Source organism: Prionailurus viverrinus, chromosome B1 (assembly GCF_022837055.1).
Source record: "Prionailurus viverrinus isolate Anna chromosome B1, UM_Priviv_1.0, whole genome shotgun sequence".
Taxonomy (NCBI): domain Eukaryota; kingdom Metazoa; phylum Chordata; class Mammalia; order Carnivora; family Felidae; genus Prionailurus; species Prionailurus viverrinus.
Window position 1 is genome coordinate 1,886,751 of NC_062564.1, and position 15,047 is coordinate 1,901,797.

General features: G+C 53.8%; 1 protein-coding gene across 1 annotated transcript in view; it reads left to right on the plus strand.

Annotated features, from left to right (window-relative positions):
• MYOM2 (myomesin 2) overlaps nt 1-15,047 on the plus strand; it is an 83,646-nt gene that overhangs the window by 47,968 nt on the left and 20,631 nt on the right. Inside the window, exons 15-25 of the mRNA XM_047856717.1 lie at nt 764-947; nt 2,162-2,336; nt 3,875-3,996; nt 4,865-5,052; nt 7,037-7,163; nt 7,585-7,763; nt 8,782-8,896; nt 9,844-10,000; nt 10,083-10,189; nt 12,658-12,702; nt 13,258-13,394. Of these exons, the coding sequence (XP_047712673.1) occupies nt 764-947; nt 2,162-2,336; nt 3,875-3,996; nt 4,865-5,052; nt 7,037-7,163; nt 7,585-7,763; nt 8,782-8,896; nt 9,844-10,000; nt 10,083-10,189; nt 12,658-12,702; nt 13,258-13,394 (1,536 nt within the window). The remainder of the gene's footprint in view (nt 1-763; nt 948-2,161; nt 2,337-3,874; nt 3,997-4,864; nt 5,053-7,036; nt 7,164-7,584; nt 7,764-8,781; nt 8,897-9,843; nt 10,001-10,082; nt 10,190-12,657; nt 12,703-13,257; nt 13,395-15,047) is intronic.

Sequence of the window (15,047 nt, forward strand, 5' to 3'; positions counted from 1 at the left end):
ACAGAATCCGATGCAGGCTCCAGGCTCTGAGCCGTCAGCACAGAGCCTGATGCAGGGCTCGAACTCACAGACCGCGAGATCGTGACCTGAGCTGAAGTCGGACACTTAATTGACAGAGCCCCCGGGCACCCCTGAAATAGTCATGATGAACGTGTGATACATACGTTAAGAGTCTTTTTCTCTATAGTCTTTTGTATACTTTATATGTCATCAGTACAGTTGGCATCCTGTGTTACATTTAGCAAAACAGTCGCTCTCCTCTGATTGAGGATTTTTATAAGGTAGCCTAAGTGACTACGTTCTCCAATGTACGGATGTATCATAGCGCGTCTGACGTTGCTGCTGGTTAGGTAGATTGCCGTTACTACGATAATAGTCGCAAAATACTGTACATTTTAAATTGAAATGTGACCAGTTGAGTTACGATAGAATTTTATGAATATCTTAAATTATCTTTAATTCTTTACAGTTCATTCCACTTTACTAAAACTACAACCTATGTGTTAATTCCTTGAAGTTTATTTGCTTTCACGTAAAACTTTTTACTGCTGAGCATTTCCAACTTGGGGTAATTTCTTATTTACCCCAATAAGGGTAAATTCCCTTTTCACGTGATTCAGGAAAGGTTTACTGATGGCCCAGGATGCGCTCTACCCCCGGACGTCCCTACAGATTAGTTTGGCTAGCTAAAGCAGAATGGTTCCGTCAGCATGTGTTTGGGCAGTTCTTGGCTTCCTTTGGCGAATCCCATGTCTCTTCACAGTCGGTGGTCGGGAGCGGGAGCTGGCAGCGGGTCAACGCCCAGACGGCCGTGCGGTCCCCTCGCTACGCCGTCTTTGACCTTGCTGAAGGGAAGCCATACGTGTTCCGGGTTTTGTCAGCCAACAAACATGGCCTGAGCGAACCATCAGAGATCACCGCCCCCATTCAGGCCCAGGATATGATTGGTGAGTACGGTCATGTCCGCGAGCGACCACAGCTGGGGACAGGCCTTGAGTCACTGACATCAGAGGCCATCATGTTGTGTTGAAAAAGACAATTCATGTTTATGGGAGTTAAAATTCAAGCTGTCTTAAAATTTCATTTTACAGGGGACAGAGATCTCTTTGCCCTGTGTTGGTTGGTACTCAACATTTCTCCAAAGTTCTGTCTTATTTTAAGTTTACTTATTTATTTTGAGAGACTGAAAGACAGCTTGTGAGCAGGGGAGGGGCAGAGAGAGAGGGAAAGAGAGAATCCCAAGCAGGCTCTGTGCTGTCAGCGCAGAGCCCGATTTGGGGCTCAAACTCCTAAACTATGAGATCATGACCTGAGCCAAAGTCAAGAGTCGGATGCTTAACCGACTGAGCTGCCCAGGTGCCCCTCCGTCTTATTTTCATGGAACTAATAAATGGGTTAGAAATATTTTTAGGCATTGGCCACCTTTTTAAAAACCCTGAACACACCGGAACTCCTTGCCCGTATGGCTTCAAGTTCCCTCTTGGAAGATGTCAAGTAGGAGTTACAGAAATTCTGAATTGCACCAGTGAGAAAAATCTATGGTCAAGTCACGATTAGATTTGGAATCCCGTCAAGTTTCTGATCACTCTGATACAAGTGTGTCTTGTTTTCTTAAAATCAGTCATTTCACCCTCCAGAAATTGTTAACTACCCTGTTAGCCAAAGTGTGTGTGTCATCAGAATATGCTTTTTTTTTTTATTAAGTTTTATTTATTGAGATAGAGAGAGAGAGAATGAGAACCAGCAGGGAGGGGCAGAGAGGGAGACAGAGAATCCCAAGCAGGCTCAGCGCTGTCAGCACAGAGCCTGATGTGGGGCTCAATCTCATGAACCGTGAGATCATGACCTGAGCTGAAACCAAGAGTTGGGACACTCAACCGGTTAAGCCCCCCAGGTGCCCCCGAACGTGATTTTCAACTTTTCTGGTGGGGGTATGGGAGATTCGGTGGTTGTAATTCCTTTGTGAGTCGGGTAGGACTTGGGAGGACGGAGGAATGTCCGGCACCTTCTGGCTCCCCGGGTGGCAGCCTGCCCCCCACTTCCCTCCGTGTGCAGATTTCAGGTCGTCCTTCCCTGTGGACACAAGGGCTCAAGGGTCTGTGGTACAGCTTCCAAAACTCTGATACCGTGTCCCGTCTGTCACCGTGTCTCCCCTGCACAGCCGTGCCTTCTGCCCCTGGCCGGGTGCTGGCGTCGCGGAACACGAAGACGTCGGTGGTCGTGCGGTGGGACAGACCCAAGCAGGAAGACGATCTCCTCGGCTACTACGTGGACTGCTCCGTGGCGGGGTCCAACGTCTGGGAGCCGTGCAATCACAAGCCCATTGGCTACAACAGGTGTGGCCCTGCGGGGGCCCCAGAACTGCCGTGTGAGGGGACAGAGTAGGAGACGCAAAACCAGACAGGAGCCGCTCAGGCTCAGAGCGGTCCACGCCGTGGCGCCCACACCCGTGAGCCTCTACACAAAGGTCTGTTTCTTATGCCCACGTAAGGGGCGCAGGACTCCAGAGCTGACAGGCTGCTCGGGTCCCCAGGCTCGTGCCTGATACGATTAGGGTGTTCATGACAGAGGAGGCTCCAGAACCTTGACTCTCCCGACACGGGAGCAGTTAAGGCTTCCCTTCCAGCGGGAAAGTTACTGTCGCAACCGCGACCTGAGAGGCGTTTTATTTTTCCGTGTTGATTTTTCGAACTTTTAAAATTGCTTCATTCTTGTAAGTGAGAGCCCGCACTCTACCCCCGATTGAGACAAAGCCGGGGGACGTCCCATCTCTGGTGCAGGGGACCTGGGCCCCTCCTGCCGTGGGAGGGAGCGTCTTCACTCTGGCATCGATGCACTCCCTTTTCCTGCCAAGGGTGCAGAATGTCAGACCCTGTTAGGCCCTCTCCAGGATGTGCTGCTCCAGAAAACAGAGGCAGCTGTCCGGCTCTGCACCATGGACGGGCGGTCAGTGATGGCTCAGCCGTCTTTCCCGTTTCAGTCTTCTTAAGAAAGTAATAGATTGGAAGAGGCCGTGGCTGCGAAAGAAGAGATGCGACTGAGAGCATTGGTTAGATGTTATTTAGAGTTCACGGGCGGCAAATGCAGAAAGAGATCTCAGAACAAAGAAGTGAAAATAGCATTCTCAGGCCGGAGTTTTATAGAAGGTCACAGCACGTTCACAGGCCCGGTGAGGCAAGCGGTGACCGCTTACGCGGACCGGGCAGAGCGCCGGCCTGTGCGGGGCGACCCAGATCCTCCTGTGCCATTTCCCGGGTGACACTTGCCAGGGGTGCTGGAGGAAGGGGCCGATGTCCTGTTTCACAGATAGGCTAGCAGCCTCACCAAGGGGGAGGCACATGACTAGGGGCCCAAATCTGTTGCGTGTGGAGGCCGGTGTTCGAGCCTCGTCTGACTAGGGTCCCTTCCGTGTCCGGAATGCTTCCTGCTTCTAAGCCTTCCACACGTGGGTTCTTTAGATGAGGACTTGAATGCTGTTTTGTGATAGACGTTTGATTCAGACAGAACCTGGTAACTGGGGAAGCGAAGGGGAGGGGGGGCGCAGAGCACGTGGGCGACACGGAGGAAGAGGGGCACTTAGGATCTGAGGGGCTTGCTTTCCGTGCCCCCAGACCTGTGCCCCTCCAGCTCCTGGCGTAGCGAGGCGTCACGCCGCCTTCCTTCCTGACCCCGCGTGCTGGTTTGCATCAGAAAGCTAAAACTGCCGGCGCGAACCCATGTATACGGTGTGCACACAACTTGACTCAGAGTAACGTTCCTTCTCGTCCCCCGTGGAAAAAACGTTGGCGTGTCCCCCACGATTTGTACTTGTGCTATGGGAGAGAGAAAAACGGTTCAGCAACGTAGTCGTGACCCTGACTGGTGTCTCCCTCAGGTTCGTGGTGCACGGCCTGACCACCGGTGAGCAGTACGTGTTCCGGGTGAAGGCGGTGAATGCCGTCGGCACAAGTGAAAACTCCCAGGAGTCGGACGTCATCAAGGTCCAGGCCGCTCTCAGTGAGTAACCCGCGGGCTTACTTAGATTTCTGACGATACACAGTGTTACGGAATTTCCGAGGAATGTCGGGTCCGATAACACTTAGGTGGGAAATAGAGCAAAAAAAAAAAAAAAAAAGAAAAAGAAAAAGAAAAAAAAATCAGTTACTCTTTACTTTTAAGGTCACTATTCTAATCTGTCAGTTTTTCCCGGGAAGGACTTCCAAACGTTACCATTTTCCTCTTCGAGTCCTTTCTACTAAATGAGAAGCAATCGTCTACATTTTTAGTCTATGATGAGAACGGATCTTTCCCGGGTCACCTGTGTCTCAGGTGACAGAGGACAGCTGGGCGTAGGTCACCCAGAGTTGGGGGTGGGGGAGCAGAGACGTGTCCCTCTTCAACCCGGTAGGAAAAGATGGTCCATTTCCAAATGGGTTCAGAAGGAAAATACAAATTTGTGCTCACCTGAGTGATTCTGGCGTCTGTGGCGTTCATCATCTCTGGTCACAGGGGGCACAGGTGTTGTTCATGGATGTGATGAGACGGCTCCTCGAAGCTTTCCCCAGAGGAGGGGGAGGAATCTCATATTTCAGCCATCCGGGCCAGATTTCAATAATTTATCGCCCTTGTATTATTGAAATATTGGAAGATGTCTGTGTGCCTGTGTTATTTATTGGGGGATGTGTTTAGAAATAGCAATAAATACATACGACGGACGCGTCCTCTCTTCAAAGGAAGAGATGAAAACACACAAAGATGGGTCGAGTCTGGGCGCCACCCCCCAGCTGCCGCCTGCCCCCCCTTACCCCAGTGCAGGAGCCGCCCCGCGGGGCAGGGGGTGCCCAGGCCGACTCTGGGGTAACCCTCCCGCCCTGTGTCCCTGCAGCTGTCCCCTCGCATCCGTACGGGGTCACGCTTCTGAACTGCGACGGCCACTCCATGACGCTGGGCTGGAAGGTGCCCAGGTTCAGCGGCGGGGCCCCCATCCTGGGTTACTACATAGACAAGCGCGAGGCTCAGCATAAGAACTGGCATGAGGTCAACTCTTCGCCTGTGAAGGAGAGGATCCTGACGGTTGGTTCTTCCGGGTTCACGGGTCTCCGCTCTGCTTTCGCGTCCCGGGCAGAGTCTTTCCTTTGGCGACTCAGACACTAGATCACGTGACACAGAAGCAAAAGCGGGTTAAGAAAAGTTCGCAGTCTCCTGAGATCCTGTACCTCTAGAACTGGGCCTTAGGAAGCATTTTGTCCTATGAAGCAGGAGCAGGTGGAGAGGCAAGGGGGCGGGCGGGGGAGGGGGGCTTAGGGTCACCGCCGCGGCCGGCTCCAGGCCCCGAGCTTGTCACAGCAAGCGGCCACGGGGATGTGAGGTTTGCGTCCAGCAGGTGTCAGTCAGGGAGTCCCCCTGCCCCCCGGCTTCTTTGTCGCGGTTTTCCCGAGCAAGGCTGCATGCCCGCCCCCGAGTGAGTCACTTGTCCAAACGCCTGTTCTGTCCGAGCGGAGAGAGTGGGAAGGACGTGGGTTTGGAGGAAGGAAGATCCGGGACCGAATCCAGACACAAACCCTCAGCAGCCCGTGGGCTTTCTCTTCTGCCCTCTGACATTCCCACTCCTCGTTCGCACAGTGTAGGTCACAGGCTCGTGTGTGTGAACGTGTGTGCACGCGTGTGTATAGGAGTGTGTGTGCACAGTGCACACACACGTGAGCATGCGCACGTGTGCCTGTGTGTGCACGTGAGTATGTGAATGTGTACGTGTGTTTGTGAATGGGTATGAGTGCACACGTGTGTGTGCATATGTGTTCACGCGTGTATGAGGAAAGCATTTACTTAAAAAAATTTTTTTAATGTTTGTTTACCTTTGAGAGAGAGAGAGAGACATAATGAGTGGGGGTGGGGGGTGCAGAGAGAGACAGAGAATCTGAAGCAGGCTCCAGGCTCCAAGCTGTCAGCACAGAGCCCGACACGGGGCTCGAACCCACAAACAGTGAGATCATGACCTGATCTCACTTAACTAGCTGAGCCACACAGGCGCCCCCTTTTTTTTTCTTTTTTTAAAATTTTTTTTAAGAGAAAAAGCATTTACTTAAAAAATTTTTTTTAATGTTTATTTACCTTTGAGAGAGAGAGAGAGACATAATGAGCAGGTGGGTGGGGGCAGAGAGAGACAGAGACCCAGAATCCGAAGCAGGCTCCAGGCTCTGAGCTGTCAGCACAGAGCCTGACGCAGGGCTCGAACTCACAGATCGTGAGATCATGACCTGAGCCGAAGTCGGATGCTTAACCGACTGAGCCACCCAGGTGCCCCCCTTTTTTTTGTTTTAAATTTTTTTTAAGAGAAAAGCATTTACTTAAAAAAAATTTTTTTAATGTTTATTTACCTTAGAGAGAGAGAGAGAGACAATAATGAGCAGGTGGGTGGGGGCAGAGAGAGACCCCTGAGCCACCCAGGCGCCCAAGGCTGTTGAACTATAAACACACTCGCTTTGCAGGTCATCTGTTTTTAGAGACAGTATTGTCTGGAAACTGCCAGGCAGCGCTAAGGGTCCTGATCAAGGCCTTCCCCTCACGTTTGGGTACAGACCCTCGTGTGGCTGAGGTCCCGACTGAAGGGCCTCCAGGTGGTGTGCTGGGGACGGTGACGGGTTGCCCGGTGTCACAGAGTGAGGCCCTGGTCTGGCAGGGAGGCCTCGGGTCCCCAGCCCGTGGCGGCCAATGTGCCGGCGTTCACAGAAGGGACGGGGGCTTGAGGGCGGGCCCCTCTGCTCTGCTGTTCACTTGCCTCTGTGCCTTCGTGTCTCCAAGCCCCCGGAGCCCTATCTGCCTGGGGGGGGGGGGCATCACGCCGCCCCTGTAGGCGAGGTTATGCAAGGAAGGAACAGGGCAAAGCAGGTGAGGTCCCCTGGAGCGGCCACATGCGGCAGGGGCATCCACAGCCCTCCCTGACCTCACTGCACAGTTTACTGACGTGGCCCCTCCCTCGGGGTTCATTCGTGAGTCAGTCGTGAACGGACTGCAACGCAACGCTTATTTCATACATTAACTTGAATAATCCGTGTAGGTGGATGGCTTGACAGAAGGCTCACTCTATGAGTTCAAAATCGCGGCCGTCAACCTGGCGGGGATCGGGCAGTCATCGGACCCCAGCGAGCTCTTCAAGTGTGAGGCGTGGACCATGCCTGAGCCTGGTACGAGTCCCCCCTGGGGCCCCGAGTGCCCTGCGCATGCATGGGGCTGGCCAGGGGGCGGGCGCTGCGGCGGACAGGTTTCCTGCGTGGGCGTGGGTAACACGCGTGCCCCACCTGGGTGCACCTGCTCTGTCTGTGAGACAGGCTGCTGGTCCTGAGCAGCGATGTGGGCTCACGAGCCATCGCGAGGGTGGCCGCAGTGCCCCCCGTGCCCCATGCGTGGCTGTGGGGCCGGCCGGACGCCCCCCACTCCCCCCCTCCACGCTCCTCCCAGACGTTCTCGGACAAACGCCGATAGAGACATTCAGTAGGCAGATTAGCGACGACCGTGGTGTGAAAAAGTAGTGTTTCCCCGGGGCGGCGGCTGTGCTGTGCGGCCGGCATGTGCATGCATGGGCACGGGGTATGTTCCACTTTGCAGGTCCTGCCTATGATCTGACGTTCTGTGAGGTCAGGGACACGTCGCTGGTCATGCTCTGGAAGGCGCCCATGTACACGGGCAACAGCCCCATTTCTGGGTATTTTGTGGACTATAAGGAGGAGGATTCTGGAGAATGGAGCACCGTGAACGAGGCAGCAACCGCCAACCGTTACTTAAAGGTGACCGTGTTCCTCCGCTCGCTCGCTGCCTCGCGGGGAGGGTGACTTTGGTCCCGCGGCGGACGGGCTCCGAGCCACCAGGCGGCCGCCCGCATAGCTCGGTGCCACCGTGCACGGTCTCCACTACTGGTTTTTTTGCGCTCCAGGCCTTGGAGTTCGTCCAAATAATTCAGGATCGCTCACAGAGGTCTGCCCGAGAAGCACACGCACAGCTTTAGTACATTTAACAAGATTGCGCTGTTCTTGCTCCACGTGTTTCTATTTTTAGCACCTACGGTTTGCCCATCACTGGGGGCGGTTGTGACCCTGGTCTTTGGAGCAGGAGGCCACCTGGCTGGTTTGTTCCCCAGCTGCCCTCACCCAGGGGTTTTCGTCGCTTGACCGGGGTCTCCGTGGCGTGGCACGTACACGCCTGTATGGAAAGACCACACCTGAGTTGTGTCCCCGGCTGCACCTTCAGACACGTAAATCGGCATCAGCCTCTGGGAAGCAAGCCGACAGCATAAAACAAGATCGGGTTCTTCTGAATGAACCGATCGGCTTCTAAGGATCTAGCAAAACAAATGACTTAGGTATACTTTACTTACCAGTGTGGGTTGCGGCGCACATTACCTCCGTATGTGCGAGAGGAAAATGATTTAATCTTCATGCCTCCAAATGATGGGATATCTTGCGCAGTTAGCACTCACCGTGAAAATAATATTTCGTCCCGTAGAATCGTGTTAAGTATGAACCTCAGGTTGCAAACTGGAGGTGTGATTTTAATTCTGCTTTGAAACATGCAGAGAAAAAAGAAACAACGTAGCAACATTGAAGAGTGAGTGTTTGCTCTTGCAAAGTAAGGCTGGGAGTGATCGTCAGCCTGTCTCACCTCTGGCCTTCCTCCTTCCTTGCGTGCAGCCGTTCTAGCTGGAAAATGAATTGCTTTTTAAAAAAGCAGGTTCACGGTAAAATGTGAAAAGTATAAAGTCTGTGTCGTTTGTCGACTGACATGGGGTATTTTCTCTGTCTTCCCAAGGTCTGTAACCTGCACCAGGGTAAGACCTATGTCTTCAGGGTCCGGGCCATGAACGCCAGTGGGGTGGGAAGGCCGTCGGACACGTCTGAGCCGGTGCTGGTGGAGGCCAGACCAGGTGAGACTGGAGCGCGTAGCGACGCGAGGCGGTGGCCGGGCTGCGGGAGGAGGGGCGCGCGCTCTGTGTCCGCGTGAGCGCGGTGACGGCTGGGTCCCGTCGCGATGCTGGAGCAGCTGAGTGGCAGACGGGAGCGCGTGTGTCCAGCCAGCCCCGTGCCCTGGCAGACCCTTGGGTCAGGGTGGGGTGTCCCAGGCCACGTGGCAGAGTCAGTGGCAGCTTTACGTGGAGGAGGACCGCAACCGGCGGGGATGACGGTGGTCTTCGTTTCACTGCTGCCTCTGGACCAGGAGCTCATGAAGCCGTTGGTACTGCTCGCGGTTCCAAGTAGCCAAAGCCCCGTGGAGGTGACCTCTGAGGACGAGGTCGGCGCACAGGGCACGTGGGGAAGGAGTGTGCTCGAGCCGAAGACAGGGGGGTCAGCGGTTCCCCTCCCCGGGGCTGGCTTCATTTCCTTCTGCTACCCGGCGTTCCGTGCCTCTCTGCCTTCTCGGAAACCGGTGATCTATTCGTACCTGCCCGGGCTGACGTGTCCCTGGTTCCCGAGGGGCCGACTCGGACTGGCCTGCGATGGGCCGGGTGTCCACCTGCTCCCAGAGTAGCCAGAAGTCCCCCCCCCCACTGCCCCTCAGGGAAGGAGAGCAGAGAGGGGGGCCCGCGTGTGCCCACGGCTGCCCGGGCCCCTAGCGGGGGTGAGGGGCCAGATCTCAGAGAGAGGAAGGGTCTTCCTGGCCGACACACTCTCCACGGCGGGACTGGACGCAGAGAGGGCGATGGGCGGAACGCCCAGCGCGCTCTGCCCTCTGCTCCCGCGGTGGTTTGCCCTCCGACGGGTCCGACTCAGCGTCCTCGGTGACCGTGGAGAGCAACCTGATGAGTCGGGGTAAAGGGAGCCACCCCTCCAAAAAAAGAATCGTAAGGCATCTAGTTGTGTCCTCGCCCTTCAGGCACGAAGGAGATCAGCGCGGGTGTGGACGAGGAAGGAAACATCTACCTGAGCTTTGACTGCCAAGAAATGACAGACGCCTCCCAGTTCACTTGGTGCAAAGCCTACGAGGAGGTCGGAGACGACGGGAAGTTCAGGATCGAGACGGTGGGAGACCAGTAAGTCCGCTTTGGAGCTGGCCGCTGGGACTCCGGGGGACCGTCACAAACGGTAACGTTTCCTATGCTTCTTCCCTTTCAGCTCGAAGCTGTACTTCAAAAAGCCGGATAAAGAGGATTTAGGAACGTACTCCGTGTCCGTAAGCGACACCGATGGAGTGTCCTCCAGTTTTGTGTTGGATGAAGAAGGTAAGGTCCACGTGACGTGGGCTCGCCTGGCTCGGTGTGTGACGCTTGGAAAGATTGACAGCAACACAGGAGGGACTCACTTAGGGAAAGGGCGTGTGCCGGGGGGAGGCTGGGGTGCGGGACATTTACAGAAGCAAACCTACCGTGGGACCGAGGAGACTCTGGAGCTTGTAGTCCGTCCGCCACGTAAATCACCGGCCCAGGACCTGCTGCCTTTATAGCTTCCCCTTGTGCCTTTTCTTCTCAAGTTTATTTATTTATTTCGAGAGAGAGACACAGGGAGTGAGCAGGGGAGGGGCAGAGAGAGGGAGAGAGAGAAACCCAAGCAGGCTCCGTGCTGTCAGCACAGAGCCCGATGCGGGGCTCGGACCCACCAACTGAGATCACGACCTGAGCCGAGACCAAGAGTCAGATGCTCAGCCACCTGAGCCCTCCAGGCGGCCCCTGCTTCCCCCTTGTGCTTTTAACGTTGGGTTTTGCTACATTTCGGAGGCTTGCAAGCAGGGAGGGGCATATTAGCAGGTAAGTCCGTGAGATTGATGCAGGGGACACGTATGGAAGATGCCCCCTTCCCTCCCAACATTGAATAATCAGGACGATAAAAGAAAACATGCATTTTCTGCGTGTGAAATAGGGTCTAGCCAGCAGAGTCAACCTCTCGTGCTCTCCTAGGAGTAGGAGACCGAAGGAGGAAATGAGCAAAGTCTGTTTGGGCCACGGGGCTCAGGGAAGGTGGTCTCAGGTGGGCTCACACACCCGACTCCGCTGGGCAAACGGGGGAGCCTCGGGAGGCGGATTCTTGTGCTGCCTGGGCTTCCGTCTGTTTGTGTCCAGCCCTTGTCTGCCGTATGTGCAGGTCAAGGTCAGCCTTGCCGGGATGTGGGGTGAACCGTGCAGTTCCAGACAGGTTTCTTCAGGTCCTTGAAGCTTCTGAGTCCCTCCGAGCCCTCTATTAAAATGCCTCTCATGCCTGATGAGCAGACCGTGCGGCCACCCGTGGCGTGGTGGCCGGAGGCAGTGTGGTCCCGAGGCAAGCTGACCTAGAGTGGCCGTCCGGTGTGGGTGGGCGGGAGCGGCCTGGGCCCCCTCCGGGAGGCGCCCCCTGCCCCTGACGTCAGGCCCCTGCGTGTCCAGTGCAGGTGCTGGGAAGCCTGGTGAAGCAAATGCAGATTTCACCAGACTGAGCAGGACTCCAGCGGGGGGCTCTGCACAGAGTCTGCGTGTGGGGTCCTCGCTCAGTGTGCCCGTGCCCAGAGACAGGGGCACATCCACAGTCTGCTCCAGTGCTTTTTAGGCTGCCTTTTCTGACCCAACTCAGTGGTCCTCAAACCATTCAGGCTGCAAACACCCCTAGGTAACCCTGAAAAGTGGTCTGTACCCCCTTGGCACCATCGCTAAGCTTCTAGATGGCGTCTTTACTTTTATTTTATTTTATTTTTTTAAATTTTTTTAACGTTTTATTTATTTTTGAGACAGGGAGAGACAGAGCATGAACGGGGGAGGGTCAGAGAGAGGGAGACACAGAATCTGAAACAGGCTCCAGGCTCTGAGCTCTCAGCACAGAGCCTGACGTGGGGCTCGAACTCACAGACTGCGAGATCATGACCTGAGCCAAAGTCGGCCGCTTAACCCACTGAGCCACCCAGGCACCCCTCCTTTTAAATAGTTGCAAACGATGCACATTTACAGCGTGTTCTGTAACGTATGTGGACTTTGGACGTCTGTCTTGTGGATGAAGCTGCAGGTTTTGCCCATTTGATTTATGGGGATTCCTATGCTTAGACCTCATCAGGAAGCCAGGCCAGCCGTCCAGTCAGGAGCAGTCTGACTTCATTGTTGAGTTCAAATCAGCGTGTTCACACATGCCTTTGTGACCACGGCTGCCTTTCTCAATTCTCATTGAGGAGGAAGGAGACAAGGAAAGAAGGAAGCAGGGAAGAAATGGCTGAGAACCTTCAGGGTTTCTTAGCTTGTCCTTGAGACTCAGGAGTGATGCATTTTTGTTTTTGTTAACTTGTGGCAATAATACATCACAGTGAAATCGTGGGGGGGGGGGGTGGGGCGAAGGATTTGGAAGAAGGCCATCTTGCAGGGGAAAGAAAATCACAGACCACCCACCTGTCCCCAGCCTGCCGGATCCATGTTAGGATCCTATGGAATTAGAGGGTCTGGAAATGGATCTCTGCAAACCTCCCCTCTGCAAGCCGCCCCCACCCCAAACCCGCTGTCCCCAAGGCTCCGCCCTCACACACCCCACTGCCCGTCGGGACCGGGTTATTAAATGGTGAGGATCTCGGCCGAAGAGAGTGTTCGAAGGTGGCTTACCTCTGACTTGTGCTTTCGCTTCTGGTTCACATTTCTTACACCACCCCAGATTAAATCTCGGTGATGTCCCATCTTCGCTCGATTGTTTGTAAACTTCTGAATGTACAGGGCAAAACCGACACGAGTATTTTTCTTAATTTTAGAGCTTGAACGTCTGATGGCCCTGAGCAACGAAATCAAAAATCCCAGTAAGTGAGCCCGGGACCCTGCAGGCTGACGCAACGGGGGGAGAGGGGGGTGTTTGTTGCCGCACGGAGCTCACGGAGGAGCTCTTTGGGGCAGAATGCCTTCATTTCACGCTCCCAGCTTACAGGCGTGTCCCCTGCACATTTAAAACAAAAACGAATTGGTACTGTAACTCGTAGAAATTTTTATTGCATAGAGAGTGGTTAGAATTTGGGGCTTAGCATAGCTGTTCCTAATCCAAGTGAGTCAGTCAGATGGCACCTTTGGTGATTGAGTTACACTGAATACACAGATCCATACATTCGCAACCGTCGGATCAGCCAGGAAAGCGAGGCTGTGCCGACGGGCACACAAAGCTCACACGGCACGCCTTTAGCTACAGCAGGCTAACGAGGGGTTTGTTTTTATTTTGGGTTTTCATAATCCAATTCCGTACTCCTGGGCTTCACGTTCGCAAAAAATTTAATAACTGGGATTGATATTTTCCACCAATATGTAGCAATTTTTCTCATAAGGATTCATGCATTATTGACTTCTGATTTCTTTTCTTCCTGTAGCAATTCCTTTGAAATCAGAATTAGCTTATGAGATTTTTGATAAGGGCCAGGTTCGCTTCTGGCTCCAGGCTGAGCACTTATCACCAGATGCCAGCTACCGATTTATTATTAACGACAGAGAAGTCTCCGACAGTGAGGTGAGTTCATGTGTGAGTGATCTGGGGCTTTGAAGAGGGCCAGGTTTTACTTCAGTAGGTCAGTTCCTTAAAGTCAGTATTCTGTGTTTGAGCGGTAGAATTTGGGGTGTAGCAGGTTGGTGAGATGCCTGTGTGATGGCTGATTCTTGGGATGTTCAGAGATTGGCCTGGGCCAGAGAAGAGATCGGAAGCCCTCTGAATCCCAGCCTGCCAGCATTAAAAAAAATGACACACTATGTTTTAGAGACGTTGGGCCTGTTGTTTTTTTTTTTTTAATTTGTGGATTTTTTTAATTTTTGAGAGAGAACGAGACAGAGTGTGAGCGGGGGAGGGGCAGAGAGAGGGAGACACACAACCCGAAGCAGGCTCCAGGCTCCGAGCTCTCAGCACAGAGCCGGACACGGGGCTCGAACCCACAAACTGCGAGATCATGACCTGAGCCGAGCTTGGACACTTGACCGACTGAGCCACCCAGGCACCCCCCCCCCCCCCCCCCCCCCCGGAGACGTTGAGCCTGGTTTTATCAAAAGGTCCAGGTGACACGAGGGACGTGGGAATATCCCTGATGGATAGGTGTATTTATTCTCGATCGTGGTTTTGAAGGCATGCATTTTGCAACGTGGCCGGCGGGCCCCCCTCCCACGGAGAACTTCCCGTATCAGGCACCTCCTGGTAAATCTGTTTCTACACCTTCCCTGAACTTTTAGGCTGCTCTCTGTTACGGCAGATCTGGGCAAAGACCAGCAGAATCGCCAACAATGTGTAGTGTGCTGGGATTCAAACGCTTTTACCGTTGTTCCGCTTTTCATTGTGTGCAACGAATCCTACAGTTATTCTAAATATTCCTTTTCTGGCTGTGGAACCTTGATTGTGTTCCGACGTATTTCTTCTTGTCTGGTAACTATAGTTCACCTGGAGATCCGGCTAAAGGAAAACCTTGCTCGATGGGCCCTTTCGTTACTGTTGCACGGAAAGCTAGGGGACTGTACTTCCTCTGCTCTTCCCCTGGAGGCTCAGTGTGAAGTGTCCTTGGTCCGTGTACCATCCTCCTAACCCCTGAACGCCTCACCCCTGTGTGTGCTGCACACACGTTCACGGGGCGGTTGCAATGTGGGAATCGCTGTAGCCACGCAGGTGCCTTTCACCGGGCCCCTCGCCCCTAGTGCGGGCATTGTGTCCGGTGGGCGTTTGGTAAAGCTCATCTGGCAGCGTGAGCGGCTATCGGGCAGAAATCCTGAATGGACAAGGAGCATGTGATTTTTCTTCACCTTGAAAAACAGCGACGTACGTTAGACTCGTAGACGTGGGAGGATCGGCCGACAGATAGCAGTATTTTCTTCCTGGTTGCAAACAAGCCAGAAACGTGACTCTTGTCCCTGGGAGAGTACGGCATGATGAAGGAATTGGAGGCATTTTCTTCGAGCAGAGATGGTGCCAGGAGATGAAAAGGAAGTTAGTGTAATTGCACTTTATTTGAAGAACATCTTTTGATTAACGTTTCCTACCTGCTGCATAGACCTTGCTTTAAAAACTGATGTCTCTGCCGCGTGGCTAATCTTTTGGAGTAGGGCTGAGCTGTTTCACTTGCTTAATTAGCAATCCACAGGTGGCTTTCCCATGTGAAGATTGATGTTATCTTGCGTAAGTCACATA